Source organism: Typopeltis vanoorti, chromosome 10 (genome assembly GCF_054136105.1).
Source record: "Typopeltis vanoorti isolate ZY-2024b chromosome 10, IOZ_Tvanoo_1.0, whole genome shotgun sequence".
Taxonomy (NCBI): domain Eukaryota; kingdom Metazoa; phylum Arthropoda; class Arachnida; order Uropygi; family Thelyphonidae; genus Typopeltis; species Typopeltis vanoorti.
This window is the reverse complement of record NC_143558.1, coordinates 69,837,426-69,854,993: the sequence shown is the minus strand read 5'-3', so window position 1 is coordinate 69,854,993 and position 17,568 is coordinate 69,837,426. Positions and strand designations below refer to the sequence as shown.

Below are 17,568 nucleotides of genomic sequence, written 5' to 3'. Positions count from 1 at the left end.
AGTGCAGATCCCTTAATTTTCCCATTGCCAAAATACCTTTGTGGGCATGTGCATTGTCCTGATGAAAGATGATTTTTTTTCTTCTGCAGACTGGGTCTTTTCTCACGAATTTTTTCATCTAGTCTGGTTAAAAGATCAGAACAATATTCCCCGGTTATTGTTTTACTCTTTTCAGGATAATTAATAAACAAAATGCTTTTAGCATCCCAAAACACTGATGCCATGTCCCTTCCTGCTGATGGAACTGATTTTGTCTTCTTTGGCACTGAACAACCAGCTTCTGTCCACTGTTTTGACTGCTGTTTGGATTCTGGTGTGTAATGGTGAATCCAAGTCTCATCCATAGTAATAAATCGACACACAAAATCAGTTTTATTCTTTTTAAAATGCTTCAAGTATTGTTCGGAGATTTTCATGCAGTTGCGTTTTTGATCTGCTGTGAGCAAGTGCAGCACCCATCTTGTGCAAAGCTTTTTCATTTGCAATTCTTCATGCAAAATATTTCCTACATGTTCTTTTGAAATACCTATAATCTCAGCAATTTCATGCACTTTGACCTTCCGGTCATCCAATACAATATCGTGCACTTGATCAATGATTTCTGGTGTTGTTACACTTTTTGGATGTCCTTCACAAGGATCATCTTCAATGCTGGTATGGTCACGTTTAAACTCGGCAGCTCATTTCTTAATTGTCAAAAATGAAGGAGAAGAGTGCCCATAAACTTTTATGAACTTCGAATGAATTTCTTTTGGCGTTAAATCTTCTTTTTCCAAAGAATTTTATAACCATGCAGTACTCAATTTTATCCATTTCAAAGGATGTAAACAATACTTTTGCTTCAGACAGCTGTATAAAACAAACTACTTGATGGAATGAGTTGCAATTTCACATGGATGCTTATGACAGATGTACCAACTTAGAAAAAAAAAAACTTGCTGATAGTATTGCCATCTATGGTCAAGGCCAAGAACTTTTCAGACCACCCTCGTCAATAACTATCAGTCAAATGGGTTTCAGAAACTAGCTTCTAAAATATAACAATAATCTAACAGTATCTAAGTAACATTCTGTACAAAACACTGTCTTGTCAAAAAACATATGAAGAGTCACTGCATTGGTGTTTGTAATTGTGCAAGCAGAATGCTGCTCGAACTAAACAACATCTGCACATCCCAACCAGCCATGAGAATAGTTACTTAACAATTAGATCCACTCCCATATAATAGTAGCCACACCTTAGCATCATTGTGCTGCCACCATATAATAAAGACTGCTAAGTTATAATAAAGACATTGAATGAAAATCATGAAAAGCTCCTGATATACTGATTGACTCCAACTCAAGACTCGAAGCTAAGCAACAATTCTGGAACCCTGTACTTTACATTACAACACACACATAAGAAATAATACACTTGTTTCATAGCCTTGGTTGCTTTGACCATAATTCCAACCCAGCCCAATCTTCTATCTAGAATTGGTGTAGCTCTCCACTAGTGAGAAGCTGCACTTGTGATCATATGGTTATCTCTTCTACAGTGAAACTGCCAATGGAAACTGTGATTTTGGAACAACAACTCAAATAATAAATTAAAGATACTAAGAAATTATATACTTGGTTTAATCCTTTATCCAAGTGTAAGCAAACAAAGTTTGTGCTTGAAGTATTTTCAGGACTGGGACAACTTGTATAAAGAAGCTGGTGACTTCACATCACTTGCCTTAATATCCCATAATGCAAAGTATATCTCCTTACGGACAATGTATAATTCTATGCATTATGGGAAGAGTTGCCCCAGTCCTGAAAATACTTCAGGTGAGCTTTGTTTGCGTACACTTGGATAAAGGATTAAACCTAGTATATAATTTCTTGGTATCTTTAATTTATAGTATAACGAAGTGGAAAAACTTCCAACTCATATAATCTTTCCCAAAGACTGGGAAGGGCCGCTACCCAAACCAGTAGTGGCCCTTCCAATAATGCATAGCATTATACATGTCTGTAAGGATGTGCATTGCATTATGGGATACTAAGGCAATTGATTAGTGTCTATATACAAGTAGCCTAGGCATGAAATTACTTCATGCACAAACTTTGCTTATACTTGGATAAAGGATGAAACCAAGAATATAATTTCTTGGCATCTTTAATTCAATCTTTTAGAAATAAAAATAAAAATTAAATTTCGGGAAAAAAAATATATATATATATGTCACAATTCAGGAACATGAAAATAGGATTTAATAATGATTTTTTTTTATTCTAAGTCCTCTCCAAATTATTTCCTAATTTGGAGAGTTCTTTGTATAGCTCCTTGTAGTGACTCATACAAGATTTCAGATTTGATTGGAATTTAACAGCTCATTTCATTATGGATTAATGAATCAGAAAATGATTTTCCAATTTATTTGCCAATTAAAGGCCTTCAAGAATTAAATTAATGATTAGTAGTGATGGTTTGTCCTCATCACTACTAATCATGATGTAGTGATGAGGACAAACATCACTACATCATGATTATTGATGTAGTGATGTTTGTCCTCACTACAAGATCTTCTCCAATGCAAGTTCTAATAACTCTTCCTCATTAAGAACCTTCACCTTTTGGAAGCTGGTCTAAGATTTCTATTTTTGTTTCTAAAGAAATTGTTTTTCATTTTGATTTCTTTTCAGTTGTTTTATCCGTTTCTGTCAAGGCGGAAAATATTTTAAATAGTTTAATAAATCATGTTTGTAGATAGGAAGTTAGTGATGATATAAGTTTCTCATGTAGTACTATCATATCCTGTACACCCCTTGAGGGTACATGTCAGGAATTTGATGATCATGATGAAAATTGTAACTTACCCTCATATAAAAAAAATGCAAGTCTATTTTTTTTTTTTGATTTAACTATAATAGCACTAGAAATCAATTAACAAAACGCGAAAACTTGGAAATTTCTTATAAATTTTCATTTTTGAATTTAGATAACCATCATATGAAAATATATAATATGAACATGATATGAAAATAACATATTCAAATATAATATATCAAAAATGATAAATTTTGTTATAAAATAATAAATTTGAAAAAAAAATTACATACATACTTAACGCGATTACTTTATTTTTGTCAACCGTGTTATTTCAAAACCATGTAAAATATATGATTGGGCATATATTTCTTCATCTACATATTTTATTTAAATTTTCTATTCCCCCCCCCACCCCCACCTCTCTACTGTGTAAATAATTACAATCAGTTCTTCCATTACAAGTTCTTGGATTAATGATTTTTCTTTTTTTTTTTTTTTTTTTCTAATATCAAGCATTATTGAAATCAAAAATATGAACATTAATTGCAATAAATAAATGCTAATCATTCACAAATATGCTTTCAACCACACATGTAGCTCTACAACAGTACTACTTTTTGCGTGTGTGTGTTTGTTTGCCAAGGCAGACGTAGAGTGCCTCACTTACTGAACATCACATAAAAGATACCGTGTTGATGTTCTATATGAATAGTGGTTGTGTTGCTTTTCATTTTTGCTGTCTTATCATATTTCAAATGTATCTCCCTTGTTAATACTGTACAGAGTAACACTGTGGAGAGCTGATGTTGATATAAAGAAACAGCAAAGAGGAATGACATTTCCTCTTTGCTGTTTCTGAAATTTTCATCATCAAAACCATGATTTTTAACAACGTTCAAAAGAACAAGAGAGGAGGATGAGATATTTCCAATACATAAGGGTGGCTCTAAGACAGAAGTTTCAAATGATATTGACTGGTTGCTATCTCAGGAGTGGTGGTGCAGTTACTGAAGGAGTTGGTTAAAGCCAGAATTGACAGATTCGTGGATAGGGGTATGATACACCATGAAGGTGCTTGCATAGTTTTGTAGAGAGAGAGAGAGAGATCATGCCTCAGTAATTTATTCATTTTTCTAATAAAATAGTGATTGATTAGTTAAAGAAATGACTACACCATAATAATTTTGGATGTCACAGGATACTGCATAGAGATCTATTATGTAAATTGGAACAAATAAAGGATGAATAAGAAGCTAGCTGCTTGACATTGACAAGAGGATGGCTTACTTATAAAGAGACATTATAGAGAAATATATGGAAGAGAGAATTAGAACACAAGCAACTAAGGAACTAGAGAATCATAAAGCAGTATATGCAACAGAGAATTAGAACACAAGGAACTAATAGTGGAGATGCTTAAGGGTCAAAGCTGTATAACTAAGAGGAGATCTCCACATAGATTTTGAAGGAATGTGAAGAACTGAACAGGACTTCTGACCTAATGTCCAATCCTCACCTTCTCGTGGTGCACCCTGTTAGGTATCTACCTAGATACTGAATGAACGAGGATGGGCTGGTAATCCAGCCGGCATGAGAATCTCATTACAGCTGCAGTGTCACCTGGTTAAACAAGGTCCTCGTTGTTTTTACCAGGGAATGAGGGCGAACAGTGAAAGGTCAGCTCCTGGAACACCTGAAACACACTCCAACTCAATATTACCAGAGTTCAAGATCGGTGCTATCAACATAAGAAGCCTGAATGGCAAAGAAATGGAGCTAGTCAAGGAATTGGATAAGTACCAGATCAACATAATAGGGGTGAATGAGACAAAAACTGGTGAGATCTTTCTAAGCAATAAATACAAAATGTTATATTCAGGCAATGACAATCAAAAAAAAAGAAGGTGTAGCTATAGTATTCAACACTAAATACGAGGCTAATCTTCTTGAATGGAAGGCAATATCAAGTAGAGTGATATGGACAAATATCAGAATGGGGAACTGGACAATGAGATTTATTTGTGCCTATGGTCCCACAGAAGGTTCTAAGGTAGAAGTGGAGGAATTTTTTGAGGCCTTAGAGAAAGCAACTGACACAATGAAAAAGAAAAAGTTGGTCCTTGTTGGGGATCTAAATAGCAGAGTAATGAAGGATTGTCAGACATACAAAAATATTTTGGGAAAATTTGGAGAAAAGAGCAAAGCTAATAATAATGGCAAATACCTGTTGGATTTCTGCTCAGGACATGGACTGGTTATTACTAACACAATGTTCCAACATAAAAATGTGCAAAAATTCACATGGAGAGAAGAGGTAAGGAATAAGAAAAGTCTCATTGACTATGTTATTGTCGATAGTGATGTTTTCTCACTGGTGCAGGACAGTAGAGTGTACAGAGGATTTGAAATTGGAAGTAATCACAATTTAGTCTTGAGCTGGATAAAATTGAATTTCATATTGAAAACAAGAACATGTAAAAAAGTTTTAAAGCGAATAAAAGTTGAGCAGCTGTCAGGTGTGAACTGTAGACTAAAACACACAAACATTATTGAAGAAAAAACGAAAGAGCTTGAGAACCGGAACCAAACCTTGGAGATTCAGTGGCAAATCCTGAAGAAAACATTGATTGATTCAGCCAGAGAGGCATGTGGTGAGGTTGTCTGCAAGGATAGAAAAATCAGAACTCCATAGTGGACACTGGAAGTTAAAGAGGCAGTGAAGGAAAAGAAGTAAGCATATCAAAAGTTGCAGCCAAATAAGTCGGATTGTGCTCTTAGAGAATATAGACAAATGTAAGAAAGCAAACACTGTTTAAAAATAGCTATACTAAAGTCATGGGAAGACTTTGGTAAGAACATAGAAAATAAATGTTAAGAAGGTGGCAAAATATTCTGGAGGTTATTAAAAATGCTCAGAAATGGAGGAAAGAGTGCTGTACAAGGAATTAGAGATGATAAAAGTGATAATGAAAACTGGAGAAAAACATATCCTTGATGAATGGAGTAATTACTTCAAAAAATTACTGAATGAAACAATCAGTGACAGCACAGTGGTAAAAAACACTCAATAGATATGCAGTCTGGAATACATATCCATACTTGAAGTAGAAAATGCCTGAAATGTGGAAAGGCAGCTGGAGTAGATGATATTTGACCAGAAATGTTCAAGTATGGAGGTATAAAAGTCTTACAGTGTGTGCACTGTATAGTTCAGAAGGACAAATTCCAAATGATTGGAGTAGAGGCTCTCATGGTATCCATATATAAAAAGGGAAATAAAGCTGAATGTGAGAATTATAGAGGTATTTCCCTACTGAGTGTTCCTGGTAAGATTTATGCAAGTATAGTTGAGAAACGATTGAGAAGGATTGTGAAAGGGAAGTTTGCTGAACAAGCTGGATTCAGGCCAAATAGAAGCTGTCAGGATCAAATTTTCACTTTATAACAAATAGCTTTGAAATCATGGAAATATAACAAAGATCTGTGTTTAAGTTTTGTAGATCTGGAAAAGGCATATGACAGGGTGCCAAGAGAAAAGCTATTCAAAACGCTACAGTTGTATGGTGTCAATAGGGATTATATCAAGCAATACTCTGTCTTTATTTGAGCTGTAAGGCAGCAGTTAGAATTGAAGGAAGTACAGGAAGATGGTTTAATGTTAAATCTGGTATCAGACAAGGATGTACATTATACCCTCTGTTATTCATTATCTATATAGATCACATTATGAAGGAAAGTGGTATTAAACCTGATATCAAAATTGGAGATGTTAATCTCAGCTCTTTACTTTATGCAGATGGATGTTATGCTTTGAAAAAATCCAGTAGAAGTCTGCAAGATCCCCTGACTAAATTGAATAACTATTGTAATAAATTTAGTATATATTTAGTAAAATGAGCAATAGTAAGACAAAGACAGTGAAAATAGGCAGAAGCATTGAAAATATTTGAATTTGAAGCATTGAAGCAACTGCATTGTGAATGGAGATAGAACAAGTAAAACATTTTAGCTACTTAGGCATGATTTTTAGTGAAGATGGCAAATTAGATATGAAAATAGACAAACAGAATAAGCAAAGTTGGTATGGTAGGAAGTCAACTGAATAAATTTATATGGAATAAGAGAGAAATTGGTCAGTACACTAAATTAGCTGTATACAAGACAGTGTTCAAACCAATAACTTATGGATCTGAGAGCTGGATTAGAAATAAAACACTTATGAAAGACTAGAGGCCTCAGATATGAGAGTCCTGAGAAGATTAGTGGGTGTGAGCAGATGGCATCAAAGGCAATATCATATTAAAAACAAGGATATTAGTAAAGAACTTGATGTTGTCAGCATCCAGGAATGCATTAATAGTATGCATTAGTATATGAAGTTAGTAGTGATGTAAGTTTTTCAGGTGGTACTATCATGTCCTGTACATCCCTAGAGGGTACATGTCAGGAATTTGATGGTGACAGAATTAATAGTGTGCTATAAAACTATATTTGATGATGACAGAATTAATAGTGTGCTATGAAACTTGCACTCAGAGAGGCCACTGCTGTTTTTTATGTAACCTCCATCCTTGAAATTTTGTAAACCTATAGTACACTACTACTGTGTCTGGGTTGAGGGATTTATTTTTTAAAGAAATATTTTTCATTTTATTTATTTTCTCCTGTTCTAGAGATCAAATATGAAACTTTTCAAGCCACTTAAATAAGTGGGGCACTGGTCTCACACTATGAAATGAAATTCATCTCCTACCAAAAACATCCATGCACATTCCTGGATCCAAATTGATTTTAATTTATTTAACTTATATTTTATTAAACAGGATTGAATTATTTTAAAATATACCAAAAAAATTCTTACAGCAATATTTGGAAGCAGTAATAATTGAGCATTCACAATCATTGTGAAACACTCCTTTCTACCTATTGGAGAAGCCAAATGGAGATACAAGTCTTATATTTGATTTAAGGTCTGTTAATAAGGTTATAGAACTTATTAATTTTCCTTTGAACAGCATAGAGGAATTGTTATCGTCTTTAAATGGTGCTGAATTGTTTTCAGAGTTTGATCTCGATTCTGGTTACTTCCAGATGTCTCTGAAAAAGAAACACAGACACTATTTTGCATTTACTACATATTGGCAAAAATTCCAGTTGACTTGAACACTGTAGGGTACTCTACTATTACTGCACAAAGTTTTCAAACTTTAATAATAATGTTTTGACATGTTAGGAAACATTCTGGCTTTTCAAGATGACTTGCTGATATATTCTCTGTACTTTGATTCTCACCACAAACTTTTAAAACAAGTCATATGCAGATTATCTGATACAAACCTAAAACTAAAAAACATCAAAATGTGGTTTCTTTTTAGTAGTTTTGAATATCTTGGCCCATGTGATGAGTAAGGATGGGATAAAACCAGGTGGATTTAATGTTGGTGTTCTAGCTTCCTCTAGTCTCCCCGAAAGGCATAATAAACTTTTACCAGTGATTCATTCCAAACTGTTCACACTTAATATGGGTTGTCTTTAGCACACAGAGCCAGTTTCTTTTCATACTCAGACTTTGCTTTCCGTACAACAGTTTTAATTTAACTTTGACTAGAATAGCCAAGTTAAATTAAAATTTGATTCAAATCAAAGTCAAATTTAATTTGACTATTCTAGCCTGCTGCTTATAATTTTCATACTGCACATCATCCTTATGCAGATGGTATTCATTCCACATCCTCCATTTCTTACAAATCTCTTGCTTAATAAGATTACACATCCATTTGACTCCTACCCTATTTATTCTTCGAACTCTCGGGACACACTGATATCACATCATTTAAGTATTGTTTAAATGCTTCCCATGCACTGTCAATATTCTTCCCATCCATCAACCGATCCCATTCCAATGAACTCAGTTTACTCCTCAGTTGGTCATTATTTCCTGCTCTGGAGTTCAACATGTTACCCTTTCTGAATGGAACATTCATAAACTTAGTCATTTCCCAAGTGTGTACTGCATGATCACTGTCACCAACCGGAGGCAGAATATTATACTGATGGAACTTGCCTACAACATTGAGGATAGGAATTTGTAGATATTTGTGAACAAGAAGTTGATGTTCAGTGACATTGCAAAAATGAATAAAATGGTAAATAGCACAGAGGTTTACTTGTGAATGTTGGAAAAAAAATCTAAGGTGACTTTTAAAAAAAAAAAAAAAAAAAAAAAAAACTCCATAAAGTTTTGATATGACTCCATCTGGACTACTGCTCATATTTGATTACTTGGATTTCTTAGAAATCAGGAAGTGATGGAGAAGTTGAGTAAGAGAATAATGATAGGTCTGTAGAATATTTCTAGTTGAAATAGATTGTTGGTTTGTGGATTACAAAATTTGGTTGATAAGCAGATAAAAGAAAGGACGTGATTGAACATTAAGTACTAAAATGTAGATAAGATATGCAGAGTACAGATCAAAAACTAAATTTTGCAATACATAATAGGAGGGAGGGGGACGGGAAGATAAAACATGGGAGTAAGCCCATCCTTGGAAGTTGAGTGAGAGTGTAGTTAGCAAGGACTACATTTTTGCTAGAAAGGTAGTGAATACACATTCCACTCATTATTCATGAGTGGAATGTGTTGCTGGAGTTAGTTGTCATTGAGTTTAAGGAGAGTTATGCATTATGGAATAATGATTAGTGTGATCCTCTTAATGAAGATAAGATGGTAATAATAAAATAAATTAAAAAAAATCTAATTGATATTTATTACATAACACTTCTGGCAGTAAAAGTGTTAAGACATGAACCAGTATTTTTGCCGTTGATGTTTGTAATTGTTAGTAAATTTTTAAATAAAAAAACTATAAAAATATATTAAAAACCAATGAAAAGATCATAGCAATATTGTGAATAATGACTTTCACTTATTTCTTAAGTATCTGAATTGTTGTTATATATATATTTTTTTTTTATGTTGGATAATGCATAGCATAGATATAAATGCTAACTGATCCCATTCCACTTCATCATTAAAACATTTTTATAAAATCTTTTTTTTCTCCTAAATTATGTATCATCTATAGTTTCATTCAGGTTAGGTAGCTAGGTCTTTTCAGTTAATATTGTGAAGGATGCATGATAAAAGGTGTCATGATAAGACCATAATTTTTCAAACTTCACAGTTTATGAAAACAGAAAGATCAACAAAAGTATTTCTATAAGATGTTTTCAGAACCATGCATAAATCCACCATATATCTAAAAGTCAGATCATAAAGTCAGGTTTTTCAAAATTTATCCAGATTGAAAACAGTGCTGATTATTTGAGAATTCCAGATAATCAGAGGTCAGCTAAAGAACAGTTTACTGCATTCTGATGTGGAAAATAATCTTTTCTTTTTATCAGAGAGATAAGCCTCCTCCGGATCCGGCATATCACTTTTTATCAGATCCATTGCGTGATGGACCAAGCTTCACTCAAGATGACAGACATCAAGGAAGTAGGCGGCATCACTCCAACTTTGGAGGGCATGACTTTGAAAATGTACGGGCTACCATGATAAAGAAGAAAAATTTTGATAAGGTAATTGTAGATTACTATGACTGTTCATAGTAATTGGCTGTTTAACTTATGTGTATTCAGGTTGTTTATCCAATAGTAACTTCATAATATTAATGATGAATATATTTAATAAAATGAATTATATCAGATTTACCATAGCCTTCTAGAAAGTAATTTAAAATTTTATTATAAAATACTTCTATAGTTGTCTTTCACAACTGTTGACTCCATTGCCATAGAGATATGCACTTCAAAAGTTAAAAAAATAAAATAAAATAAAATAAAATACAAACTGAGTAGGGGAAAAAAAAAATACATTAACTCATTAAAATATATAACATAATCAATCACATTTCTATCTTTCAAAAGTTTATATATATATATCACTTCCACACCTGGATACCAAGGCCTGTAGAAAAAGTGTGTTAGGACTTGGGTGGAGAGAAATAATCTGTTGATATTCCTCTTAAAGAACTGGAGGTGGTAGTCATTTGGGAATACTTCATGGGAAAGGCTGTTTCACAGAATTTGCATTGATGAAATGAATAATGACTTGGAGTAGCAGGGATTCAGTGAGTCAACATAAACTGGTGTTAGGTATTTGTTTCTGCTGTAGGTTTAGCAAAAAATGGGAGGGGGGAGCATAATGGATCTAGTTCTGCTGAAATGTGTCCACAGAAATATGTAGAAGTGACATTGTGAAAACTTTCTGAGACAGCTGCTGAAGAAAGATCTATTATTAGAGAGGGATAGTCAGTCAGCTGAACTGCTCTCTTCTGAATGGCTTCAAGCATTTTTAGAGAGGTTTTAAATGCATCACCCCAAATGTGAGATCAGTGTTTTAAGGTTGAAATAGTCCTCTCACATTTGGGATTTATACAGAGTAAATAACTGAATAGATGAAAAGTAATGTTTTGAGCTATAAAAAATACCAAGTTTTTTGTAAGCTGAAGATGCTATAGAAGTGATATTATTGTACCAGGAAAGTAAGGGTAAATCCAAGAAGAGAGTGAGAGATAGTCTTGAGTGTTAAGTTGAGCATTATCAAAGATGAGGAGAGAACCAAGGTTCTTCTCTCTTTATTTTTGATAATGCTTTAATTAAAATAAAAATAAAGAATAAACCTGCATTTTAAAAGCATTGAGGGTGACTAGTTTGTTATCACCCCATTGAAGGATGGTGTTCATAATTGTTCTTAATGGTATAGACAACACCAAGAAGGAAAAAATAAATCAGTTTATTGAACTTAATAATATTTCATTGGTTTTCTACCCAGCATCTTCAGAGCACAAATTTTAACTGTGACAAGTACACAGAAACTACACTTAAACATTAGAAACAATTCAGTTTGTAACTGACACAGAACTAATGTCCCATGTGTCCTTTATGGGCCAGTTAACTGTAAAGTTAATTTGGAGAAGTTAGGCTATCTGGTCTCAGAATGACTGTCTCCCAGATCGTTGGCAAATTAATGCAACCATACTTGTCAAGGTTGTGGAGTTCTTCATAGTCTGCTAGTCCAGATTTGCAATAAAGATCAACATGGATGTAATTTCTGCATTCTTCAAAGCAGATGCTAACTGATCTACCAGCCTATCCAAAGCAAACCAGACTGCAGGCATAAGGAACTTTATGCACATCAGGATGTGCAAGAGGAAGAAATTGATCTTTAGGAAACCAGATGAAGGTAGCTAGCTGCAGTGACTTTGAGATCATATTTGTAGAGAACTTGAGTTATCTTCTCTGATGTACCCTTAATATATGGGATTGGAATAGTTTTGCTGTGATCCTGTGTGATGGCTGTACAAAGGTTGAGAGATGCATGTAGTATTTTATCTATTTTACATGGGCTGTAGTCATTGGCTAAAAAGGGTGTTGTGAAGGTTCCTGAGCCAAGTTTTAAGGGCTATGTCATTTGAACAAATCCAGAGTATTTTAGTAATAAGGCGTGACACCTTTTAGCTACTTGTATATGGAAATATGACTTCTGCCTTACTTCGGTCTTGGTATCACTTTTGGGTTTGGCTCCCACTGATGCTCAATAAAGGTCAAAACCAGTCTGGATAGTGACCCTTCCCATAATGCATAGTATTATACATGTCTGTAAAGATATATGCATTGCATTATGGGATACTAAGACAAATGATGGCTATATACATTAGGCACTATATACAAGTAGCCCAGTTGCAAAGTTACTTCACACACACAAATTTCTTTTGCTTACACTTGAATAAAGGATTAAATGAAGAATATAATTTCTTGGCATCTTTAATTTATAGTATAACCAAGTTAAAAAAAAAAACTTTTGAACAAATAGCGCTTGCTTGGTGAGTTCCATACTGTTGAGATGGGTGGTGGTGTGATTGCTTATGCAAGTATATTTCTATATGTGTGGATTTTCTATAAATGGAAAAGGATAATGAGTCACTAGGAAGTCTTGACACTGGTGTATATAAAAAAGGAAGACAGTTGTTACTTTCTCTTTCTATTGTGAAGTTTATTTTAGGATGCTGGTTGTTGAGGTCTGCTAAAAATGTCTGTGCCACAAGGCCAGATAGCAAACACATCATCAACATAGTGCAGCCAGACCACAGGTTTAAGTGTAGCTGTGTTGAGTGCTTGATTTTCAAAATGTCCATGTAGAAGCTGGCAGGTGTGTTGGTGGGGGGGAGGGGGGGGACCTATAGCAGTGATATCCAGCTGCTTATACATTTTTTCCTTTCCATCAGAGGGGAAATATGGCTTAATAAGGTCAAGGGTCTCTCTCTGCCAAAGATATGTCAGTGAACAGTGAACTAATGTCAAGGCTGACCATGATATCAGAATCTGTCAAGATTAATATTTTTTATTATAGTTTTGAAATGCAATGAATTTTTTATGAAAGAGGGAGAGAGTTGGCTGTGAGGGGCAAGTAATTTGCATGAATGTTTGGCCATTTTGTAGGGCTGTCAATTATTGGACAAAGGATTATTAGGTTTATGAATTTTAGGAACACCATATGTGCTTGGGTGGTTTGACATAAAAAGGTTAGTTTTTTTGGTAATCTCTTTGGACCAAGATGTAACTTTTATAGGGGAGTCCTTAAGGAGATGATTCATTTTTCTGTTATACCTAATCCAGCCATAAATACTGTTACAACTTGAACAGCACATAAACCTTTAATTTATCATTAAGTCTTTTAAAGCTTTCAGCACATACAAACTACATGTATAACATGCATACAGCAGCACTCGAGGTTTAAAATGCTCCCCTTTTGCCTTCATGTATGCTCGAAATCTGCGAGTCGCATATCAATGGCAGCATGCACAACATCAAATCGAAATGCTGCCACTGCTCAGTCCAAATCCACCTTCAGGCTGGCAATGCTGGTGTGTCGTTTTTTGCAGGCTACTCTCTCAAGCTCCAGCTACAATTTGAATTCTAACAGATTCAGATCGGGACTTCCAGATGGCCAGTCAGATAGTGATGTGTGTTCAGGCACATTTGCCTCCACCACTGTTGTGTTATCCTCTCCTTATGTCCAGGAGCTGAGTCCTGTTGGAAAGTCCACTGTCTATCGTGAAACAAGGTGTTGTTCAGGATACCATACCACAGGTTCCAGCATGATGTCTTGATACACTTTGGTGGGGGGGTTTTGACCCCTTTCTTGCAGAAATGCCACTTGCAATACTCCTGATACATCACTCCCCACCAAACCATCACTGACATGAGGTGATGACCTCTGAATCCTGGGTGCTGTGACATGTTTTGGCACTTAAACAACTCTTCAGTTGTGAAAATATTCCCATCTGTGAAGATAATATCTCTATATCTGTTGTTCACATACTGCCAGAGAAGTACATTTGATTTTATCTCTCTCTGTCACATAAGTTGTGGTATTATGAAGTGTCAAGTAGAATGACGATAGGCTCTCACTCCTAGGTCATCAATTAGTACATGTGACATCATTCTCTGTGAAACATTCATCTCTTGTGACCACTTTATGCATTCTCAAGGATTACAGCTGAGGCATGCCTTCACAGCCTCACAAGCTGTTGTGTATTGATGAAGCATGGTTAATCTGTTCTTTGGCAGTCAGATACATCTTCTGTATCATTATAGCAGTTAATAGACCAATACACAAACACCCTACTGATCCCAAGTGTTTTTAACTTGCTGAAAATAACAGATGGCTTCATTCCAGCCTTGTGAAGTGCTATTACAGCTACACGATTCTCATAATTTCTCCACTGCATGTTAACCTATATAGCTAGACAACTCTCTCTCTCTACTGATAAACACGTGAATGTTGACTGTTCATGGCACCACTAAGAACTGGGCTCATGCAATTCTGTGGACAGCATGAAAGTGTGTGATAATTATAACAGTATTTATGGCAGGACTGTAATCTGTTTGGTCCATAATAACAGTAGCATTACCTTTCTCAGCTTTGATTATGATAATTTTTTTTGTTCTTGTATAACTTTTTAAGTGCTGATGGTTCTTTAGGCCGGTTTGGATTTAATCAGAATACTGGCACATCAAGACACTAGTCATTATTTTCAAAACTGGTACTTTTCTAGAAGCGATGGCAAAATTATGCTCTCACCTGAATGTGTTGATAGCATCTTCTGAGAGTACCTGTGGCAAAAGATTTACCACTATACGTTCTTGCCATAGTTGTGGTCAGGAAGTATGTTATGTTGTATATAAAGCTGCATATAGTATATGTTGTGTATAGTGTATAAAGTTCCTTGTGCCTTCAGTTTGGCCTTTTTGGGACAGAGCTTGGGTGAGAAAGAGGTAAGTGGTGGAAACACAGATGGATAAAAGTTGTGTCTAGCAGCTTCATTGAGGGATCAGAATGAACAGCTACTATTGGCAGAAGTAGTGAATTTTATACATTTAGTCCTTAGCATTTTTAATGATAGCAGATATTGCTATCATTAGTGTATGCAAATGTAAATGAAGCTGGAGTTTTTGTCTCAAGTCACTTATGTTTTCTTTTCTGGGACTGAACTGGTGCTCTTTTTGAAAAACCATAGCTTGGATATAGGATGGGAATTTTGAAAAGAGTGAGGAATAAAAATCTTCATTACAACATATGTAATTTCTGTAATAAGATCACAAGTATCTGGATCTGTCGATCAGAAAAATAGTCTGACCAATGAAAGGAGGAGTAAAAGTCTCGGAGATCTTTCACTGTTGCAGTGCCAAAGTACATGAGTTTGAATGGCTTAGGAGGGGATGTCCTACTAGAAATGAAACTTGCATGAGATTGTGATCCAAATTACCATGGGGGGGAGGGATGGTCATCTCAACAGTTTTCCTGAAAGGAGAACTGGTTTAAAAAAGATCTAAAGTGTTGGATAAGTGGATTGTCAGGAACTGATCAGAGGATTGCTGCAACTAAAAAAGACATTGATCAGCAGAGATAAAATAATAGTATTTCCATTGTATAATGATACCTTGATCAGACCACATTCTAGATTATTGGACTTTAATCTGGAGGGGATGAAAAGACTTTGGAGAGGGTGCAGAGACAGTTGAGCAAAATGATTTCAGGTTTGTAGAATGTTAGCTATGAGGATAGATTGACAACATTCAATTTGCAGAATTTCATAAATAAAAAATGTGGAGGTAATATGATTGTGGAGTTAAAGTTGAGAAGTATTTATTGAATGTAGATAGGCCAGATTTTTCAAATGATAGAATAATGAGAAGGAACAAGGATTAGAGGCCATCCTGAAATGTGAATAAGAGAGTGAAAAACATTTATGTAGAGAGTGCATCAGTAGAATTCATTGCCTGAATGTGTTGCGAATGCTAAGGCTGTGATGATTCAGTATATGTTGCAAGATCATTGATGAGTCAATGGACTCTATGGAGGTTTCTTGTAAAACCTTCTCATATGATGATTCTTTGATTCCAGGAGAATTGTAATAATAATAATAATAAATTTTATCCATTGTGAAGTAAAATTAATTGGATTTTGAAGGACAGCCCTTGAAATGTACGTTAGTATGTGCTCTCCTTTTGGTTTGTATTTATTTTGTTTATTTATCAGCTTTACATTTATAGTCTTAAAAGGTACTTGCTGTAAATGCATTCTAGATAAATACTCCTTGTTTCTTTGTAATATAATAAAATTATGATAGAAAAGCCTTTTGCTCAGTGTTAAATCTTCATTTCCCCTTTCCTCCTCTGTGTTTCATCTAATTAAATAAGTTAAATAACTAAATAACCAAATAAGTTTATTGCTATAACCTTCAATAATTACTGCGATTATTGAAGTTATTATAATGGGATTGTATATGCATATTCAGCAGGTTTTTGAAGTTTAAAATTAATTTTCAAACATTTTATTTCTAATCAAGAAAATTCAAGGTAATTTAAGAAAATAGTTCTCATTCAAGATCCCTTTTCTCCTTCACAGTTGTGTTTTAAAAATGTACCAATTATAGGAAAATATTGATGACACTTAAGGTGTTATTAATCTTAAGTGTCATCAACCTTAACATTGCACTATATTTCCCATATAGTGCAATGCTTTTAGCTGCAGTAGTAGTAGTAGTTCATGAACAAAGGGTCAACGAACAACCATGTTCTTTGACACTTTGTTCGTGGACTTGGCTCTTTGTTTTTTGTGCAAGGAGAATATTTCACTCTGGCCAAAATTCTTAGGCAGGGACAGACATTACCAAGTTCAGTATAACCAACATTCCTTATAAGCTGTGTGCACACCAATTAAAAAGGGAATGCATGTGTCTAGTAACTGCATATATAAAATTTTTACTTTCAGAATTTCTAATTTACAGTTAATTTTTGAATATACCATAAAAACCAATTATATGATAAATCATACTTGTCACATACTTTATTTAGTAATTTCTCGAGTGTCTCCACTTCAGTATTATTCTAACCCAGCGTTTCCCTGGTTTTTCCTATGACAGAACACTTCATAAATCCTGAAATTTTCACGGAACGTCTTGGTTATTTTGTAATGTATTAATAATTAATTATGGCATAATCATAAAGAGTATTAGTACACTTATCTATGCAGTGTGACATGTTAACAAATATTAAATTACATTTAAATCAATTATCAATCACTGGACTAATGAAATCTTGTAGCATATTCTAGTTTCCTCAGGCCAACATCATTAAATTAATTTGTGCTAATTTTCATTGATATATCCCATTCTGATCACCAAAAATTTATA

The 17,568-nt window shown here is 34.4% G+C and overlaps 1 protein-coding gene across 1 annotated transcript in view; it reads left to right on the top strand.

The window, feature by feature from the left end:
• LOC150102493 (uncharacterized) overlaps positions 1–17,568 on the top strand; it is a 192,971-nt gene that overhangs the window by 105,906 nt on the left and 69,497 nt on the right. The window contains exon 7 of the mRNA XM_090399601.1: positions 10,211–10,387. Coding sequence (XP_090255727.1) covers positions 10,211–10,387 — 177 coding nt within the window. The remainder of the gene's footprint in view (positions 1–10,210; positions 10,388–17,568) is intronic.